This window comes from Rana temporaria, chromosome 8, assembly GCF_905171775.1.
Source record: "Rana temporaria chromosome 8, aRanTem1.1, whole genome shotgun sequence".
Lineage (NCBI taxonomy): Eukaryota > Metazoa > Chordata > Amphibia > Anura > Ranidae > Rana > Rana temporaria.
This window is the reverse complement of record NC_053496.1, coordinates 73,221,171-73,243,831: the sequence shown is the minus strand read 5'-3', so window position 1 is coordinate 73,243,831 and position 22,661 is coordinate 73,221,171. Positions and strand designations below refer to the sequence as shown.

The 22,661-nt window shown below is 42.2% G+C and overlaps 1 protein-coding gene across 28 annotated transcripts in view; it reads right to left on the bottom strand.

Moving 5' to 3' along the window:
- The window catches only part of ANK3 (ankyrin 3), a 391,181-nt gene that overhangs the window by 156,644 nt on the left and 211,876 nt on the right, over window positions 1–22,661 (bottom strand). For all 28 annotated transcript variants that reach the window (XM_040362029.1, XM_040362006.1, XM_040362007.1 and 25 more), the window contains 4 exons: window positions 17,964–18,161; window positions 14,659–14,757; window positions 4,949–5,047; window positions 1,932–2,030 (listed from right to left, as the gene is read on the bottom strand). In XM_040362029.1, the coding sequence (XP_040217963.1) occupies window positions 1,932–2,030; window positions 4,949–5,047; window positions 14,659–14,757; window positions 17,964–18,161 (495 nt within the window). The remainder of the gene's footprint in view (window positions 1–1,931; window positions 2,031–4,948; window positions 5,048–14,658; window positions 14,758–17,963; window positions 18,162–22,661) is intronic.

The following is a 22,661-nucleotide window of genomic DNA, read 5'->3' as shown; positions in this document are numbered from 1 at the left end:
GCCCCCCGGGCTTACAGATGGCCACCACGCCAGGAGGCAGGGCAGCTAAAATCTCAGGATTTTCACATCAAAAGCATGTCGGTTTCGGACATATCAGGGACAGATGTAAAAAAAACACAGATTTTTACATACTGTCCCTGGTTTTATTGAGCCTGGCAACCATGATGGGGCCCCCTAGTGGCATGGGGCCCTCAGGCAGTGCCCGAGAGCCTCAATGGTCAGTCCGCCCCCGAGTAGGAGAAACAAATGCCTAGGACAATACACTTACTTTATGAAAAGAACAGTGAATTACAGTCATGATACAAACATTCTACTTTGCAAAAGTCTTTTATAAACTGAGAAGATGAGAGATAACGCGAACGTATGTTTTGCCAATACAAATTCTCCCTTAAAGTGATACTAAAGGTTAGAATAAAAAATAAAAATAAAAAACATGTCATACTTACCTGAGTTACCTCCACTGTACAGTTTCATTTTGCACAGAGTGGCCCCGAACGCCGTCTTCTGGGGTCCCTTGGCAGCTCTCGGAGCCAATGGCTGCGCTGCTATCATTGTATCCAATCAAGAGAACCCCCGGGTAGAGAAACAGCATGTCCTCGCTGTGGGACATTCCAGGACTCATGTAAGTAAAACGGGGGGGGGGGGGGGGCGGGGGGGCCGGTGAGTGTCAGAAGTTTTTTCACCTTAATGCATAGGATGCATTAAGGTGAAAAAAACTGGAGGGTTTACAACCCCTTTAATGGTGGCCTACTTTCTGTTATACTTAATTTTCCTTTGTTCTTTTGCTATACATACAAATACCCAATAAATATTTGTATGGGGTTCAAGTGACTTGCTGTTTTTCATGTCATGTGAAAGTGCTGGTGCTTGGTGCAGCTCAAAAACCTACTAATGGGGTTGATTTACTAAAACTGGAAAGTGCAAAATCTGGTGCAGCTTTGCATAGAAACCAATCAGCTTCCAGGTTTTATTGTCAAAGCTTAACTAAGCAAGCTGAAGTTATAAGCGAATTGGCTACTATGCACAGCTGTACCAGATTTTGCATTCTCTAGTTTTAGTAAATCAGACCCACTGTGACTTGGAAGTGACTAGAGAGTCACCCCAGACTTGTGTAAGCTCCAAGATTTGCCCATACAAGTTTCCTTAATTGTGGCCTACTTGCTGTTATACTTATTTTTTCTATTGTATATTGTGTATAGTCTATACCGGGGATATGCAATTAGCGGACCTCCAGCTGTTGCAGAACTACAAATCCCATGAGGCATAGCAAGACTCTGACTGCCACGAGCATGACACCCAGAGGCAGAGGCATGATGGGATTTGTAGTTTTGAAACATCTGGAGGTCCGCTAATTGCATATCCCTGGTATACTATTGCTACACATACAAATACCCCAAAAATATTTGCATAAGGTTCAAGTACCTTGCTCTTTTTCATCTCATGTAAAAGTGCTGGTGCTTGGTGATTGTCAGCTCAGACACCTACTACCATGACATGGAAGCAACTAGAGAGTCACCAGCCTTGCGTAAGTTCCAAGGTTCCTACGCGTTTCTACACGAAAGTGGAGTTAACCTTTAAAAGAAAGATGAAGCAGGAGTCCATAGTAACAGAGGTCAACTTTTACTCTCAATCCTACAACTGGAAAAAGAAGTCTGGAATCCTGGGAGTATATTAGAGGGATACTGACATTCAAGGACCATTCACTGCAGTTGAATTTTCCTTGTGCACCATGCACATGTGTTTTAAATGACAATAACTGATTCACCACCAGTAAATGTTTGGTGAAGGCTACAATTACTGCTTTATAAAATGCACCTCTGGCTATCAGAAGACCCTTTTTTTTGGTTCTGAGACAAAACGTGACATTATATTGTATAAAATATTCAATGGCTGTTGGTTTGAGGGTTATTGGAAACTGTTTATCCACTTACCACAGTGACTTCATTGGGTGACGCACCATGCTGGAGCAACACGTTAATGATATGGGTATGTCCCTGCTGAGCAGCCTGGTGTAGAGCAGTATAACCATTCTGAAAATGAGAAACATATAATTATCAGAAGGAATTTGAAAACCATCGCCTTTTTTAAATGTGTCAGGAATGGGGGGAAAAGGGGGTTAGCCTTATCCCCCCCCCCTTTGCCTTATGAGACCGTGGCGCTGTTAGCTTAGGTTTAATGTTAAACTATTCACCCAATTTTATTGGCCAGATTAGGTCAGGTGTTTAAGGATAAGGAACAAGGTTAAGCTTTAATAGGATTGGTTAATATAGTCAGGTGACCGTTAGATTGTTCTAGAAGAAGGGACAGAGGCTATTTAAGGGACCAGCTGACAGGATTCCTGGCCAGTCGCCAGAGTAGGAGACTACACATTTATTTATGATGCATGGATCACTTACAGTCAACCCGCCGTCGCGGCGGGTTTATGTGGTGGGTCCATTTGGTCAAATACCAAAGGGGATATGTAAGGAAATGTTATGATAAAGGTTAAGTCAGATTGAGTCTCAGTGGCTGAGCTGTGAGTGGTTTAATATATCAGTTTGATGAATGAATTTAAATTTTATGGAAAGAAGTTTATTATTTACTTTATTATTTAATTTAATTATTTTTGAAACCAATAAACCGGTCTGTGGCCAAAAAATAAATAAATAAATAAATAATATATATATATATATATATATATATATATATATATATATATATATAAATAATATATATATATATAAATAATATATATATATATATATATATATATATATATATATATATATATATATATATATATATATATATGAATAAAATATTTATATGGATTTTTGGTGTTGTGTATTTATTTATGTCTGCAGATTCATTTTTATGGCACCTGCGATCCCATAACACAGGGCAATCAAGTTTTATAATACTACTAGTGTCATTAAAACAGTAAAAGAAAATGGGAGGGGAGTTTGAAGGTCACATGCACACGTGCTTACGAAATTAAGCAGCTGATAGAATTTGTCAGAAAAAAACATACACCTCTAATGTTACAATATTCACATGCGTTTATGCATACACCATTATAAGATCATAAAAACTATAGCCAAAAACAAAACCCTCCCTCATATGCACAGTGCATCTCAATCCTATACACATTTATTTATGATGCATGGATCACTTACAGTCAGACTCTGTTTTTTACATTCATAAATATGCTTTTTGATGCGCTGAACAACAGGGTCTTAGTTCCTCTACACATTTCTCATAAATGTTCCTCTTCTTCAGGAGCATACAAGGAGGCCAGCACTAGTAGTAGAGTAGTGGTACAACTTAAAGGGGTTGTAAAGGTTCATCTTTTATTTTCTAAATAGGTTCCTTTAACCACTTAAGACCCGGACCTTTATGCAGGTAAAGGACCTGGCCAGTTTTTGCGATTCGGCACTGCGTCGCTTTAACTGACAATTGCGCGGTCGTGCGATGTAGTTCCCAAACAAACTTGGCGTCCTTTTTTTCCCACAAATAGAGCTTTCTTTTGGTGGTATTTGATCACCTCTGTGGTTTTTATTTTTTCGCGTATAAACAAAAATAGAGCGACAATTTTGAAAAAAAAACAATATTTTTATCTTTTTGCTATAATAAATATCCCCCAAAAAAGATATAAAAAACTTTTTTTTTCTCAGTTTAGGCCGATATGTATTCTTCTACATATTTTTGGGAAAAAAATCGCAATAAGCGTTTAACGATTAGTTTGCGCAAAATTTATAGCGTTTACAAAATAGGGGATAGATTTATGACATTTTTATTAATATTTTTTTTTTACTACTAATGGCGGCAATCAGCGATTTTTTTCGTGACTGCGACATTATGGCGGACACATCGGACAATTTTGACACATTTTTGGGACCATTGTCATTTTCACAGCAAAAAATGCTATAAAAACGCATTATTTACTGTGAAAATGACAATGGCAGTTTAGGAGTTAACCACTAGGGGGCGATGTCGGGGTTATGTGTAACCTCATATGTTTTTCTAACTGTAGGGGGGCGGCGCTGGATGTGTGACATCATTGATCGTGTTTCCCTATATCAGGGAACACACGATCAATGAAGCTGCCACTGTAAAGAACGGGGAAGGTGTGTTTACAAACACCTCTCCCCGTTCTTCAGCTCCTGTGACCGATCGCGGGACACCGGCGGCGATCGGGTCCGTGGGCGCGGTCACGGAGCTTCGGACCGGACCTTTGCACGCGACCCACGGCTGGGCACTTAAAGGGGACGTACAGATACGTGCCTGTGCCCAGCTGTGCCATTCTGCCGACGTATATCTGCAGGAGGCGGTCCTTAAGTGGTTAAGCTAGTGCATTGTTGGTTCACTTACCTTTTCCTTCGATTTCCCTTCTAAATGTTTTTTCCTTTGTTTGAATTTCTCACTTCCTGTTTCTCCTCAGTAAGCTTTCCACCATCATCCGAGCGGTGGAAAGTCATTTAGAACAGCTTACTGAACACCTTACTGAGGAGGAACAGGAAGTGAGAAATTCAGACAAAGAAAACAAAGAAAGAAAAACATTTAGAAGGGAAATCGAAGGAAAAGGTAAGTGAACCAACAATGTACTAGCTTAAAGTAACCTATTTAGAAAATAAAAAACAAACCTTTACAACCCCTTTAACTAGAACCCTAGGCTTGTTTGGTTTTTGGTGAAAGAGTGATATCCTCTTTCAGGTTTTACTCTGGTCTTTAACAACACTGGATGACAATCCCCTCACTTCCTGTCCCGGTTGCCATATTGTCACTGGGACAGGAAATGAGAGGAAATCCCAGCAGACACACACAGCAATAAAAACCTGACATTCCCCAACCATCTAAAATGTAAAAAAAATCTTAGGGTATAGATCCATAATAAGCAGGCTTTTTCCATCAATGAAAAGCCCATATTCATGCATTTAACTTATTTTCTGTAAATATATGTACAACTCACTCTGGTTTTGGCATTCACTTTAGCACCATGTTGCAGTAAGAAATTGACCATTTTTATGTTCCCGTAATGGCTTGCCACATGCAAAGGAGTGTATCCCATCTGTAATAGATACGGAAAAGATAACAGGTTAATACTGGAGGGTGACAGATTTCTGCTGATCATTTTGCATTGAAAATATTACATTTATTAGAAAATTAAAATGCTATTTTTTTTTTTTTTACTCCTAAGGTATGTTCCATTTAAATTAGCATCATGACTCCTATAAATATTATGTTATGATTGTTATTCTTGATGTTATTCTTGATGTTTTATAACAATGTTATACCCTTTCGACAGTTTCCTCGTCAAAAATGTACACACGACCGGTTTCCTCGGCAAAAAAAAAATCCCAGCAAGTTTCTTGCTGGTTTTTGCAGAGAAACTCGGTCGTGTGTACATTTTTCGACGAGGAAACTGTTGAGGATCCCGTCGAGCCAAAAAGAGAGCATGTCTTCTTTTTCCCCGACAGGAATGGAGAAACTTGCCTTGTCGAGTTCCGACAGCCTAACAAGGAACTCGACGAGGAAAACTATGTGTTTCGCCCGTCGAGTTCCTCGGTCGTGTGTACGAGGCTTAAGACTGGCTGTGGAACTTTCACAGCCCGCACTACCACCACTAGAGGGAGACTCCAATCCAATCCAGCTGGCTGACCACACACAGGCAGATACAAACTCCAAGGGTTGGGGAGCAATTAGTACACACTACTAGGATTCCTCCAGCTATCCTACAATCTAGAACCCCCGGTGTTAATCACTCTTCCCACTGTCCACACACCAGACACACAACAAACGATAGTCTGCCACCACCCAACAGTTTGTCCACAGACTGGTCTGCTGAGCCACCACACACACACACACACACACACAGATCTTCCTCTGACAGATCTGCTAATTTACAATCTGCATGCAATCTGCCAACACACAGAGTAGTTGCATAACAATCGGCATGTAACTTATACACACGATTCGAAAATCGGATGAAAAATACAGGTTTCGATGCGATCGTACGATAATCGGACCGTCAGTACAGAGCTTTCAAGAGCCGATCACAGCAGTTCATCCGATATTATCCGATGGGACAAGCACAAAACGTTTTCTGGTTTTAAATACCAGATCGAACGATTGTTGCTTAATTAGTACAGTTGTTGTCTGAAAACACAATACAAATACACTACAACACATGACATCAGTTCTGTTTTTTTATTCTGTTGTACAAGAATTTTCATTGCTTTAGTAAACTCTCCATTTTTGATATGCGACTAGCATGCAAAAAGAAACGGACGATCTGTTGTCCGATTTTCAGATCAGGTGTACTGGCCATTAGACCGAGCACTTAGGCACTAAAATGCAACAATCTCTCCAGAGATATCAGTCCTAGCTTAGTACACAGAAGTCACTTATTCATTTTATAATTTCGTATTCTAAAAGTGGGCAGTGCATAAAATATATACAAAAAATAAATAAATCGGGTACTAAAAATACCAAAAAAGACACACACAATGAAAATAAAAAGGGATAAAAACAGAAATAAACTTTACCAAAGTTTATCCTTTAGTAGAAGCATACCGGCTGTGTGGGGACTCCCCAGTTTCGAACTGGCTTTGTGGAACAACGACACCATATCTCAGATTTTCCAATTTATTGGAATATGAATGTGGGCGGTAGCCCTTGGCCAATCAACCCTGTTTTTGTTTGTTCCCCTAGAATTCTACACACGCTACAAATACAGAGTTACATGTACAACACGTGTACGATCACCAAAAATGTTAATCTCTTTGCTGCTAATATTTTAGCTTTTATGAGAGATAAAGATTCCTCAGATCTGGTGATATCAATCAAAGGTGGCACACTGTGGGGGGCTCCTCATCGCCCCCTACTGATATTACTAGACAGAATGACTAGGCCTTTCCTTTGAGGTTTTTGGAAGGTGACAATCTATGTTTATTTGAACGAGAGAGTTTTTTTGGCATCTATGTGTCAACTCCATCCTTGGAGCTGGCCCTGTCCTTTTTAAATGCTAATGAAAGAACATACGGTATGTGTATGACTTATACTGAATACTATATCTCCAATACCCCAGATTTACATCTAAAATTATATGACTTCTACAGATCACATCTCACTAAGGCTAAACTCTCAGGCCTCGTACACACACGACCGAGGAACTTGACGGGCGAAACACATTGTTTTCCTCGTCGAGTTCCTTGTTAGGCTTGTCGAGGAACTCGACAAGCTTGCTTTGCGTACACACAGTCAAGCCAAAATCTCCTCGTTCTCAAACGCGGTGACATACAACACATACAACAGCAGGGGAAGTTCGATTCCACTGGCTAAACTCTTGGGGCTGCTTTTGCTAACTTCATGTGTTTGCGTGTTAAATAAAAGTTTGTTAAGAGACGATTTGCACTTTTCAGTCTGTTACAGCTTTAAAAATGTGTTATGTCCATTACAAATGCTACTTTTACTCCTGTCTCATACTTTAATCTCAGCAAGCGCGGGTTTCTTAGCATACAGACGTTCGAGTTTCTCGTCGAAAACCAGCCCGACCAGGAACTCGACGAGCCAACTCAGACTCCCGTCGAGGAAATAGAGAACTTGCTCTCTTTTTGGCTCGTCGAGGTTCTCGACAGTTTCCTCGACGAAAATGTACACACGACCGGTTTCCTCGGCAAAAAATATCTCCCAGCAAGGTTCTTGCTGGTTTTTGCCGAGAAACTCGGTCGTGTGTACGAGGCCTCATTCTCTTACATTTATGTTACACCCTTAAAAAAACAGCTGAGTTTAAATAAATATATTACTATATCCACATACACAATTACCGCAACAGTTTGAAAATGTGCTACAAATAATAAATACAATGTTAAAAAGTTTCCATTCTTTCTTTGTAACTGTGTTTCATTCATTACACAAAAAAGTACTTAGAAATGGATCCACCATCTAAGCAGGTTCAGTTATAAACAGCATCACATGTATTCAGAAATCCACATCAGATGTGCTCAGGGGCGGACTGACCATTGGGACTTTTGGGCACTGCCCAAGGGCCCCATGCCACTAGGGGGCCCCATCAGGGTTGCCAGGCTCAATAAAACCAGGGACAGTATGTAAAAATCTGTGTTTTTTTTACATCTGTCCCTGCTATGTCTTAAACCGACATGCTTTTGATGTGAAAATCCTGAGATTTTAGCTGCCCTGCCTCTGCACTGCCTCCTGGCGTGGTGGCCATCTGTAAGCCCAGGGGCCCCATAATCTTCTATTGCCCGGGGGCCCCATGGGTTGTCAGTCCACATCTGGATGTGCTTAACTGTTATCCACCACCATCTTCAGAAGGGCTCACTCTCCTGATAGGGTGGACATCAGAATATAAAGGCCAGAGTCACATTTTTACCATTATCTCTTTATATTTTATATCTCATAGGACAGGGGTGCCCAACCTTTAGAAGAGCAAGGGCCACTTAAGCGACTTGGTAACCGGTCGCGGGCCACAATGAGCGGAGCGGGTGGATGGCAGCCCACTTGGCTCTATAGAGCCCACTCTACTCTCTTTTTTTTTTTTTCGTGGATTGGATTGGATTGGAGGTAGGCGTTTGTAAATGGACATCTTCCATTCCTTATAGGTGAATGGAGAAGGCCAGATTTGGTCAGACTTACAGTCTGGGGGCCTAAGGCTGCTTTCACACTGATGCACGGTCGGGTGCAGCACAGTTCACCTGTGTCATTCCTGCAGGTTAGCTGCACTTTGCCATAGACTTCTATTATATCCTGTAGGTGTGGTGCACTTTCAGAAAGCACACTAAACTCGCAGGTAATAGAAGCCTATTCTCAGTGCAGGTAACCCACAGGTGCACTTTTCTGCACCTGTGGATCAGTTTGAAAGCAGCCTAGTAACCACTGCAGAACAGATATGCCCAAATATACACTGTGATTTTAGTAATAAACTTACCTTTAATAACAGTATTCTATTCTATTTTATTCCATCCCAGAGCAGGAGGTCGCGGGCCACATCAGAGGGCTCCGCGGGCCACATGTGGCCCCCGGGCCACTGGTTGGGCACCCCTGTCATAGAACAAAAAAAACCTGTGGACTAGAACACCCAATTGTTTTAGAAAGGATCTTTTTTCCACCAGTGCAACTTTAGCTCCAGGAATTCTCTCAATGTGGAAAGGATTCCAAATGTAATCCATAATACTGCTTTATATAAAAATAAAAATAAACTATACGTGAGTCCCACCATTACAAACTCTGCCATTTACTGCTCTATTAACAGTATATCCTGTACTCATCCCTTTACTCATGGTAGGTATGAACCAGAGTAATGACGTCACCTACCTATTTTTTTAGTATTTTAAAAAAACATTTAGGCTTATATCCTTCTCACATTGGGAGAATACATGGGAATGGAGCTAGAATGATGGAAGAGAGACCCTTTATAAAATAAATGGATATTTGTAGCTGTATACATTTTCCCCTATAAAAGATAATGATGAAAATGCACATCTGACCTTTATCTTTTCAGGTTCACCCCATCTGGTGAGTGAGCCTTTCTGAAGGTGGTGATAGATATAGATAACACAGTTGGAGCACATTTGATGTTGACTTCAAAACACATATGGTGCTTTGGATAGCTTACCTAGATAAAGATGGTGAATCCATTTCCAAGGACTCTTTTTGTATGGTGAATGAAACAGTTACACAGAAATATTGTGGACTTTGCAACAGTGCATTCCTTATCTGAAGCACATATTCGATCTTTAGTGCTAGTTTTGTATGTGAGTATAACCCTTCTGCCTGGGTGGGTGCCTCCTGGATGTGTGCAGTAAAGCTGTAGGTGTGTGTGTGTGGCCGGTGGCAGGAGAGTAGAGAGCTTCCCTGCCATTGCTCAGGCACCAGAATCAGAAGCATCCAAAAGTGTAAAGTGCCAGCAGTATCACAGCTTGTTGATAATAGGAAGCCACATGACACTAATACAGGGATTGGAGGCAGAGAGAGGTGAAAAAAAGTGAAAGCAGGCATGGAGCATCAGTAGCTGGTAGCTTCCTACTGAATAGTACTACAGCTGGATGGTTAGCAGACCGATCACCTAGAACACAGTCATACAGCTGAGGTAACCTGGCTACATAGCAGGAAGTGGCAGCTTTATGTCTCATACACAAGATCAGATAATCGGATGATAAAAATTGCTTTTGGATTGATCGCATTATAGTCTGATCGTTAGTACACAGCTTTCGACAGCCAATCATGTCAGTTCGTCCAACAAGATCCAAAGGGACAAACATGAAAATTTTGCTCAGACGATAGCGCAGTGAACGACAATTGTTAAATCAGTACAGTACGCGTCCACTAAAAATCGATAGACAAATACAACGCATGATCAGAAACATGACAATAACCCGGAAGGAGATGGGAGAACTTAAAGGAGTTGTAAATTATTTTTTTTTTTCACTTTAATGCAATCTATGCATTAAGGTGAAAAATATCTGATGTTGCTGCCCCCCCTAGCCCCTGTTTTACTTACCTGACCCGTCAAAAGTCCTGCGCGGTCCTGAGATCCTCTTCGCCGCTCAGCCTGGCTGCTGATTGGCTAGAGTGAATGGATTGAGAGCAGCGCAGCCATTGGCTGGTGCTGCTGTCAATCACATCCAGTGACGCGGCGCGCTGAGGGGCGGGGGCGAGTGATACAGTGAGCAGCTATGGCCGCTCGCTGTATCACGTGAGCGCGCCCGCAATTACTCATCACCATGCAAACTCTCGCATGACTGTGGTCAGTAATTGCGGGGAGGACCAGAGACAGCCGCCGAGGGACCCCCGAAGACGTGGAGCGGGGCCACTCTGTGAAAAACGAACTGCACAGTGAAGGTAAGTAATAGTTTGTTATTTTAAAGGAAAACATTTTTCCTTTACAACCGCTTTAAGCAATGTTCGTATTGTGAAAATCCTCCAACATACGAACAGGGTCCTGCATTCCTTCTCTAAAGTTCTCCATTCTCCGTTCGTTAAGAGAACGAGTGGAAAAACGTGCGCAAATTAAACGTGTGGAGAGCAATACACGAATATGCCTCTACACTACAAACGGACATAGGGGGTCACACATATTTGACGCCATTTTGAATGTGTAGTTACGCAGCTTCCAATACACAGCTACACAACAGAAGGTTTTGCAGAATTGTGTGACAAAAATCGTACATTTTGTAGAGTGCATTTTGCGCTGTTGTATTTGACATTAGTATTATGCAACAAAATGCAAACAATAAGTCGTACGTTTATCTGATCGTGTGTACGAGGCATTATTCATTCTGAAGAGACATTTTGCAAACACTTAAGGCTCGTTCACATCATAAGGTATATCTAGGGTTGCCACCTCATCCCTCTAAAACAGAACACATATGAATTACACAGGCTGTTCTGTGGCTGATTAGGGTGGTAATTGAACTCAAGTGAAGCCGTATCTAAATTAAATCAGCCACAGAACCTGTGTAATTCATATGTGTTCTGTTTTAAAGGGATGAGGTGGCAACTCTAGGTATATCTGAGCTTGAATGTACGATTATTTGCGTGATCTTGCATGGCACTTTTTAAGGCAGCCCATCAATTTCAATGGGCTGCCCTAAGCAAGTAAAATATGCAAAAAAAGATGCAGGCACTATTTTTCAATTGAAGCTGCCCAAAACACACGGTACTGTGGTACTATGCGTTTTGGCAGACACGAACGCATGCGCATTTACAAGATGCATGGGACTCGCACACGTCTACAGAAAGCAGCACATTTCTGTGCAGTTCGGGACACATGCATTCCCACATCGTACCTGGTGTGAACAAGCCCTCAGCCAGTAATTGAAACATTTAAAGCGGTTCTCCACCCTAAAGTGGAGTCCCGCTGATCGGAACCCTCCCCCCCTCCGGTGTCACATTTGACACCTTTCAGGGGGGAAGGGGGTGCAGATACCTGTCTAAAGACAGGTATTTGCACCCACTTCCGGCCACACGCTACGGGCAAAAGACGGGTTTTTCTGACTTCCCGTCTGTCGCCCGTTGTGTGCTGGGAACACTCGGCTCCCAGCACACAGCGTGTGAGCCAATCGGCGGGCGCAGCGCGACTCGCGCATGCGCCGTAGGGAACCGGGCAGTGAAGCCGCAGCGCTTCACTTCCTGGTTCCCTCAGCGTGGATGGCGGGGGGAGCAGCAGAGAGACGAGCGATCGCTCGTGCTCTGCTGCGATCAGCGCTGGACTCCAGGACAGGTAAGGGTCCTAATATTAAAAGTCAGCAGCTGCAGTATTTGTAGCTGCTGGCTTTTAATATTTTTTCCCCATGGCACATCCGCTTTAAATATAACATTTAGGGTAGGTAGGCATGTTATATTTTATCTTATGTGCTTAGAGTTCTGCTTTAATTCTTCTTATCCTGTGAAATCCAATGCAGCAAAAACACCTCACAGGGTTACTAGAACTTTATAAAGCCTGTCCAGTGTAACTTCCTCTCTTCCTGTTTTTATATCTCCAGTCAAAGCTAAACTTCCAAGGCAGGAACGAGTCTCATTGGTTTCTGAGACAAACTTTATACTGAAATGTTTTTTAAATCAAGTGTTCAGTATACTAGAGAGACAGAAGGAGCCCTGCAATGGTTGTGTTTAGTAATGGCTTGTTTATGTTAGAAGCAGGAGTGCTGAGATAAGCAGGAAACAGACACAGAGGACTGGAATAGACTGGTGCACTGCAGCAATATCCGGATGAAAAGTGAACAGGTAGACTTGTACTACCTGCATGCATCTCAAGGTTTAATTTTCACGTTTGACTAGGCTATACCTTCAAATAATAAGGCAAAGAAAAATTTGTTATGGTAGTAGCCAATGGCATCTTAGCAACAATTTACAGTACATTTATTAATATGACAGCTCTAAACTGCTGACAAGTGCATTTTGTTTATTTGTCATTATGGTACTACTTTTTGATCTCTACACTGCCCTCCTATATAGGCCTAAATGTTTTCTAACATGTTTGCGCACTATGAATTTATGAAAAACTTCCTGCTCTTAGGCCTCGTACACACGACCGAGGAACTTGTCGGAAAAGACACATTGTTTTCCTCGACGAGTTCCTTGTTAGGCTTGTCGAGAAACTTGATAAGCTTTCTTTGCGTACACACTGTCAAGACGAAATCTCCTCGTTCTCAAACGCGGTGACGTAGAACACATACAATGGCAGGGGAAGTTTGATTCCACTGGCACAACCCTTGGGGCTGCTTTTGCTGATCTCATGTTACTGCGTGTTAAGTAAAAGTTTGGTAAGAGACAATTTGCACTTTTCAGACTGTAATGCCGCATACAGACGATCGTTTTTTGTGATGAAAAAAAATGACGTTTTTGAAAACGTCATTTAAAATGATAGTGTGTGGGGAAAATGTCGTTTTATGTCTTCAGAAAAACGACCAAAAAAAAATTCGAACATGCTCGAATTTTTTGTGTCGTTTTTCAAAATGTCATTTTTTGTGTCAATGAAAATGATAGTGTGTGGGCAAAACGACGTTTTTAAACCCGCACATGCCCAGAAGCAAGTTTTGAGACGGGAGGTAAAACTACCATTCATAATGGAGTAAGCACATTCATCACGCTTTAACAGACAAAAAAGCACGAATCATCTTTTACTAACAAGTAACCAGCTAAAAGCAGCCTCAAGGCGAATAGAACTTCCCCTTTAGAGTGCCGTCACTTTGTTCATCATTTTTCAAAATGATGGTGTGTATGCTACATCGTTTTTGAAAATGAAGTTTCAAAAATGTCGTTTTTTTTCATCACTTCAAACGTCATTTTTTTTTCATCACAAAAAACGACCGTCTGTATGGGGCATTACAGTGTGACAAATGTGCTATCTCCATTACAAACGCTACTTTTACTGAAGGTGAGCTCCCGTCTCATACTTTATTCTGAGCATGTGCGAGTTTCTTAGCATACACACGAACATGTTTCTCGTTGAAAACCAGCCCGATGAGGAAATTGAGACTCCCGTCGAGGAAAAAGAGAACTTGTTCTCTTTTTTTCTCGTTGAGTTCCTCGACAGTTGCATGTTTTAATTTACAGAGGTGCTAGAATTATTGCTCTCACTCTACCAATCGCGGCGATACCTCACATGTGTGGTTTGAACACCGTTTACATATGCGGGCGCTGCTCACGTATGTGTTCGCTTCTGCGCGCAAGCTCGTCGGGACGGGGCGCGTTTTCTGGCTTCTAACTTTTTTAGCTGGCTCCTAGATTCCAAGCAAATTTGTCAAACCCTGACTTACACCAGTGCTGGTGGTAATAATGCGCTCGCTGACACCAGTGCTGGTGGTAATAATGCGCTCACTGACACCAGTGCTGGTGGTAATAATGCGCTCGCTGACACCAGTGCTGGGGGTTAATAATGCGTTCGCTGACACCAGTACTGTTGTTTTTGAAGTTTGAAAGTTTGCATGCGGCCCCTCATGGCATATGAAAACTTGTCTTGTGGCCCTCAGGTAATTTGAGTTTGAGACCCCTGCTATAAACGGACTGCATAAGCACAAATGAGTCTATACAATGTCTGTCTGGCTTTAGCCATTAAAACAGGTAAAACATTTTGTATCTAATTTACCATATGAGATGACCTTTTATAATATAAGACTTAATAGCAATGTCTTTAGAAGGTATAAGAAGATAGATTACCTTTGTTGTACCGTCAGAGCCTGCTCCATTATTGGTCAGAACCTGGGCCACTCCCACTCTATCCTCTTGCGCTGCCAGGTGAAGAGGTGTAAGTCCACTCTACAATTTGAAAAATGAGGTAATATCAGTACACAATACATAGTAAAAAGTATATGAAATATGAAAAAAAAACACTGCTTTTATTGCACTGAGAGGGCATCTAATGAATAAACCATATAGCCACCATCACTAATATGTACAGTATGCGTTTGCGCTCATAACCCCAATAAAGCATGCTAATTGAAGATCCAAGGAGATATCATTGCATTTAATGCAATTGGGTCTCAAAGTTATGTGTTTTTTCATGCAGCTAAAATAAGTACCTGAATCTGTTGTGATATTAACCTCATTTAACCCTATCCACTCAAACTGGGATAACATTAGGCGTCTCTTCTGAATGTACATATGTCGGCAGGGAACTTAATGATAGGAGGCGAGAGCAGAGTAGGCACAACTGCTAAGTTACCAGTGTGCAACTGCTCGTATATTGTCCACTTAGCAAGCTCTGGATAGGGCAGGGACACCGCTGTACTTCTCAACTGAAACATCAATGTAGTGTCGTCCTCTTGGCTGTGCTGCATGGCAGAGGGGTATGCATCACAAATGTGTCTGGACCCAATTATAAATGCTCTGGCAGAAAAGACAGTTCACATGTGTATTTAGTGCTTTGCTTTAAAGGGGTTGTAAAGGTTATTTTTTTATTTTTTAAATAGGTTCCTTTAAGCTAGTACATTGTTGGTTCACCTCATCCCTGGGGGGAGACGCTGTAAACGTTCACATCGTCTCCCCGCAGGGATGTAGTCCCAAGGGAGGGGGCGAGCACGCTGACTAACCCCCAGCCAGAACGGCTCAGATGATGGGGTCAAGCTTACTGAGGAGGCACAGTAATTGAGAAATTCAGACAATGAAAAAAAATATTTAGCAGGGAAATTGAAGGAAAAGGTAAGTGAACCAACAATGCACTAGTTTAAAGGAAACTATTTAGAAAATAAAAGACAAACCTTTACAACCCCTTTAACAACAATGTCAGAGACTTCCATTTAGGAACAGATCTCCATGAAAAGTTCATCTCCTAAAAAAATGTTCAGTAGCAATGGCTGTCACTACTCATAACATCTAGCCCTTTTTCTGTTTTCAACTGAGAACATAGGATTGGCTCCTGTGTGCCCTGTTTAGGGAAATTTTCTCTCACATCAATATATTTTAGGTAGAAATAAGTTTAAGAAGATTTGATTTATGTTCTTTTTTTTGTAACACGTCATTGCCAAAAGCAATGCAAGAGTTTTGCCTCGGGGTCTAAAGATGAATACAAACTAGACTTTCCTGTTTTATGCAATGACTGGGCCGGGGATTTATTTATTGTTCTTTTATTCACTTTGGCTGTCACAGCTGCATATACTGAGATAGGAGACATTTTAAGATGCCCAGAGCATAATTCTTAGCATTGCTATCTCAAAACGATAGGGTGCCTGGGTTCTGAGTCCAAATGTAATGCTAGCTGTGTGGGGTCTGTATGTTCTCTCAGTCTCCCCATGGCTTTCTTGACCATAGTTCAAAGACATACCGATAAAATTATAAGTGTTTAGCTAAACGTGGACAGCCGTTAACATATAAGAGACTGCAAGCCCCTGGGGGAAGTGACTGATACATGCAAATAAAACTTTCCAGAATAAAACGGACTATTATTTGCTGATATATACATAATAACACTCTGCCTTCCTTCACATTTTTTTTTTTTAGGACACGAAGATGCCCAAGTGAAGATCCTCAATACTTGTTGCCCCTTTGTCTTTTATGCTAGGTTTGTACTGCTGACCAGTGGCAGTGCGTCCATAGTGGGCGCAGGAGCACCGCCCCCTCTCTCCTTCGCACCCATCAATCAACAATACATAGCTTCACGCATTGCATGAAGCTAGTGTATGTATTGTTGCCACTCCCGCCCACTATTCAGATGTCTGGCCCCCTGTTGAGCGCCGGCCATCTGAATAACAGCGGTGGGCGTGTTTTGGAAGTGCCTGATTAGAGCAAGATGCTCCCCGATTAGACCCTGATTAGAGCTTCCCGATTAGACCCTGCATGCTCTAATCGGTTTCCAAATGGATAACCAGAGGGCGCACAGGCTGTGCGTTCCCTGGTTAAACAGTGCTGTGTTAGGGAATCGCTTCCCTAACACTGCCCCGCCTCTCAGCCAATTAGGTGCACCGGTCTGGTTACCAGTCACCTGATTGGCTGAAGCGACATACAGGGCGGGAGAATACATTGAGGGAGCTTCGAGAGGATGGCTGGCCCGAGGAAAGTAAGTGCCGGGCTGGGGGCACAAACTGGCAGCAATTGGGGGCACAAACTGGCAGAAATTGGGGGCACAAACTGGCGGAAATTGGGGGCACAAACTGGCGGAATTTGGGGGCAAAAAGTGGCAGAAATTTGGGGCACAAACTGACAGCAATTGGGGCCACAAACTGTCGGAAATTGGGGCCACAAACTGGCTGCATTTGAGGGGACAAACTGGCGGCGTTTGATGGGCACATTGGCTGCGTTTAATGTGCACAGTGGTGACAATTCATGTTTTTTTTTTCGGTTTGTTTGCGCCCCCCCCAAAAATTTGGAGCACCAGCCGCCACTGCTGCTGACCTTTGTTTCATTTCCATTCACTGACTAAACTGCTCCTGTACTTTCCCTGGCTAGCCAGTGCAAAACAGCATCTTTCAAATATGCGCCAACTGTCAACAGGTATCCAAGGTTTGTGACCTGGAAGCTTCATATAGCTAAATCCAGGGCTTTTTTTCAGGGGGAACTTGGGGGAACTGAGTTCCACCACCTTTGGCTCAGACCCTTTGGTGCCTGCTCACCACAATCACTTGTAAACACAGAAGTCTGGTTTCTGTGTTTACAAGTGATAGCTCTGCAGTCTGTGTGTAACCCCCTGAACTCTACACTCTGTATGTAATGCAATCCTGGTATTTAATGCCCCTTTAAGACCCTTCTACTGTTTGTGAAATCTGAACGGGGTCGTGGTTGAGTTCCTGCACCTATTTTCTGAGAAATAAAGCTCTGGCTAAATCCATAATTTTTTCCACAGTGTTCTTGACCAGATTCTCCCTAGATTATTTTTCTTAAGGGAGCCCATACAATGTGGTAGTAACCTGGAGCACCTGGCAACTCATCTGAGAAATAGCAAGCAATTAAAATAGGATGGAGTTGAAATGGGATTTACCGTATATGTACATGCTACAATGCACAGAAACATTGAGGAGTACAGATGGTACCTTGTTGATAACATGGACATTGGAATTTCTGGTGAGAAGCAAAGACACCATGTCAACATGGCCTTCTTGGGCAGCGAGATGAATGGGAGCAATTCCTTGCTTGGTCATTGCATTGGCATCTGCCCCATATTCCAGTAACGTGGTGGCTATTTCCATCTGGTTTTTCTTTGCTGCAATGTGTAGAGGTGTGTACCCATTCTATAAAGAAAGACATACATTTACAAGGACAATTATTGGGCAATGTAAGCAAACATTTTATCGATCATTCTGTAAAGTACCTGTTGACAGAAAATCCAGAAAACCTTGAATAGGATTGTTAGTCCTTTAATAAACTGCCATTCTAGTTTACTGTATGTGAACAGTAAACCTATAACAAAAGTGCATAGTACTCTCTATTTTCAGTATTGGGATCTTAGGTTCAATTGTACCTATGGAAACTATGGGGTTGATTTACTAAAGGCAAACAGACCATGCAATTTCTAATTGCAGTTGCTCCAGAGCTTAATAAATTAGTTAAAGCTTCACTTTACAAAGAATAACCAATCATGTGGAAGGAAAAAATAATAATTTTTGCTTGCATATGACTGGAAGATGGTAGTCAGCAGAGCTTCCCTTCCTTTACTAAGCTCTGAAACAACGTCCCCTGAAGAGTGCAACTGCACTTGCACAGTGCACAGTCTACTTGGCCTTAGAAAATCAACCCCTATGTGACAGCAGTCAATGTTTTCTTAATTATTCAATTACCAATGCATGGGTTCACAAAACTGAACATAAATCACATCACTCAGTACAATGGTTAAGCAGAAGGGGCCTTGTGTGCTAACTTTAGTAGCTGTTTGATCAAAGCATTAAAATTACATGACCCTTATTAAATCAAAACAAGGTAGACATTGCAATTCCAAAATCAACTGATTGCCGAATACTGTACTGTTATATAGATTCCTGGTTGTCCCCTATGTAATCAGCACCATTTGTGTGTGCGTATATATGTAGTATATATATAGACCTGACTATGGTTCTGGACTCCACCACAGCAGACAGAGGAGGTCACTGCCCAGGTGGGTCAGGTCAGGTGGGCTCCACCTAGCAGTACATGTGGGAGCCAGAGCAGCAAGGGGTGGCTAGCTGTATAGACAAAACTTGTGTGAAGACTGTCTGTAAGAGACAGACAAGATCCTAAAGGGTATGGCCAGAACTGCAGTGCTGCTTGTTTAAGTCAGAAGGCTGAGGATCTGTTTGATAAACCCGAGCAAGGAAAACTCATTGATTTTGATTTATCCAACCAACAGACCACATTTTAAGAATGCCTAATGCCATATACATTCCAAATTCATTAGTCACACTATAACAATGACAGGTCAGTAAATCTTCTTATCCTAATGACACATTCCAGCTGATAACAAAGAACCGAACAACTGTCTCAGGAGTCAAAAAGGGCAAGCCCACAATGTATGGTACCAGCATGGAGAAAAATATAATTACTTACGTTACGACGCACAGGGACGGAGTTCGGCGCCAAATTCAAAAAAGTGAAACACACAATTAGCACTCTCGAAGCAGCAGACTAAGGAGAATCATATCTTTTGATACTACTGGACCTTAGTGCTGCCTTTGACACAGTAGACCACAAATTGTTGCTGACTCGCCTCGCAGAAGTAGCTAGAGTTGCAGACTCGGATCTACCATGGTTTTCATCATTCCTGGAAAATCGATCCCAGACAGTGAAACTAGGACCTGTTAACGTCTGAAGCACGTAACGTGTCATGCGGAGTCCCTCAAGGATCACCCCTGTCGCCCGTACTATTCAACATTTACCTCCGCCCACTCCTCAAAATTATCAGTAACCAGAACCTACTCTACCATTCCTACGCGGACGATACTCAACTTTATTTTCGTATCAGCAACAAAAAGGACCAATACCCTGTACTAGAACAATGCCTCACTTTGATAGACAACTGGATGACGGAGAGTCACCTTAAACTCAATGGATCAAAAACAGAAATCCTTCTACTCCATGCAAACCGAAAGAGACTTGCCAGGACGACATGGACGCCACCGCCCATCTTGGGACAAACCATCACCCCAAGCACCAAAGTCAAAAGCCTCAGGCCCCGTACACACGACCAGTTTCCTCGGCAGAATTCAGCTTCCGACCGAGTTTCTGGCTGAATTCTGCCGAGAAACCCGGCCTTGTGTACAATTTCGCCGAAGAAAGCCGACGAGGAGCTCGACGAGGAAATAGAGAACATGTTCTCTATTTCCTCGTTGTTCTATGGGAGCTCTCGGCCCGCCGAGCTCCTCGGCGGCTTCAGGGCTGAACTGGCCGAGGAAATCGATGTGTTTGGCACGTCGAGTTCCTCGGCCGTGTGTACGGGGCCTCAGAGTAATTTTTGACTCTGACATGACAATGGATGCACAAATAGGATCAGTAGTTAGCGGATCTCACCATCTTCTACGTCTGCTACGAAGACTCGTTCCCTTCATCCCGAAAGAAGACAAAGCAGTAGTGGTTGGAACAATTATCAACGCTAGGCTCGATTATGCAAACTCCCTCTACCTCGGACTCCCAAAATACCAGAATGCCCGTCTCCAAGTTGTCCAGAACACAACGGCACGACTGGTAACAGGAAAAAAACCCTGGGAATCAATCACTCCCTCCCTGAGATCCCTCCATTGGCTGGCCGTAAAGGACCAAGTCACATTTAAGGCCCTATGCCTGATGCACAAATGTGTACACGGAATCGCCCCCCAATATTTAGGTGAGAAAAAAAAATACCAAAACCCCAATCGCGTTCTTCGATCAACTAACCAAAAACTACTACAAATCCCCAAGGCCCGCTACAAGACCAAAGGAGAACGAAGATTTGCAGTCCAAGGACCTCGACTGTGGAACGCATTGCCAACTAACATCCGAACGGAAGTGAATCACCAGGCCTTCAGGAAAAAACTCAAGACCCACCTATTCTGAAAGGCTAAATAGAAGGAAAATGGATGCCAAGCACCTTGAGGCGATTCAGTTTGCATTTGTAGCGCTATATAAGTTATTCACTCACTCACTCACTCACTCACTCACAATACAGTATACTGTAATCTTACAGATTACAGTACTGTATCAAATAATTACACATCCCCTTTGTCCCTAGTGGTTTTCCCAGTGTCCTGCATGCGGTTTTATATAATAAAAACTGTTCTTTCTGCCTGGAAACTGGAGATTGTCCTTAGCAACCAAAAAGTGTCCCTTTACATCAAAAAAGCTTTTAGACCAGCTAAAAAACAGCGATAAAAAATTAGAATCACTTGCAGAAATGAGCGATAGCGATTTGTGGGGAAATTCATCATCAAACAATAAAAATAATGACAGCGACAATTCTGCAACTGAGCAAATTTCAGTGTTTTTGATTTGATTACATTATTGAATAATTTGTATTATAATTACATTATTATTTGTTATAATTATTTATAGTTATTTATTATATTATAATTTATGATTTTGTGTTTCAAACTTTATCATTCCCAGGATGTCTACTAGACTCTGGTTTGGACAGATTTAAGTGAGTTATTCCTGTATTGCAGGCCTACAATACATATGACAAAATTTCCATGCAAAAAATTGTACCGCTTTTGGTACAAAATTCCAGACATAATCATATAGCCAGGGAGGTTAAGGACTCTCAGACTGTGAGAAACAAGATTCTCTGGTCTGATGAAATCAAGATTGAACAGTTTGGCTTCAATTCTAAATGTTATGTCTGGAGGAAACCAGGCACCTCTCTTCACCTGCCAATACCATCCAAACAGTGAAACATGGTGGTGACAGAATCATGCTGTGGGGTGATTTTCAGCAGCAGGGACTGGGAGACCGGTTAGGGTTGCGGGAAAGCTGAATGGAGCAATCTACAGAGATATTTTCAATGAAAACCTGTTTCACAGCACTCAGGATCTCAGACTGGGCTGAAGGTTCACCTTCCAACATGACAACAATCCTTAGCACAAAGCCATGACAACACAGGAGTGGCTTAGGGAGAACTGTGAATGTCCTATAGTGGCCCAGTCAGAACCCTGACTTAAAACCTATTGAACATCTCTGGAAAGACCAGAAAATGGCTGTCCATCGACAGTCCCCATCCCTGACTGAGCTTGAGAGGATTTGCAAAGAAGAATGACAGAAAATCCCCCAATCCATGTGTGCAAAGCTTGTCACATCATACTCAAAAAGACTTAAAGTGGAAGTAAACCCTCCTATAATTTTCAGGCAAGGAAGCTGCCATTTTGGCCTCTGTTTAATCTTCAACTGCCATGATGCTGCACATGTGATCAGTTATGACACCAGCCATTGGATGGTTTAACAGTTTGGTTGAGAGCACAACCAATGTGACAGTTAGCATTTCCGGCATGCCAGGAATGTAACTGCTTTTTGAAACTGTTAAATTGATGGGTTTACTTCCGCTTTAAGGCTGTAATTGCTGCAAAGTACTGAGAAAAGGGTCTAAATACTTAAAGAGATTGTAAACATCTCTGTGGAAGTTGTACCTATAGGTGAGCCTAGAATAAGGCTAACCTTTGGGTACTGTAAATATCTCCTAAACCTGCACCGTTTAGGTGATATTTACTGTGTTTTGCGGCAATTATGTAATTGGCGCATGTGCTGTGAAGAAATAGCACCCGTGCCGTTTCTTCACAAGCGAGTGCTATGACTGT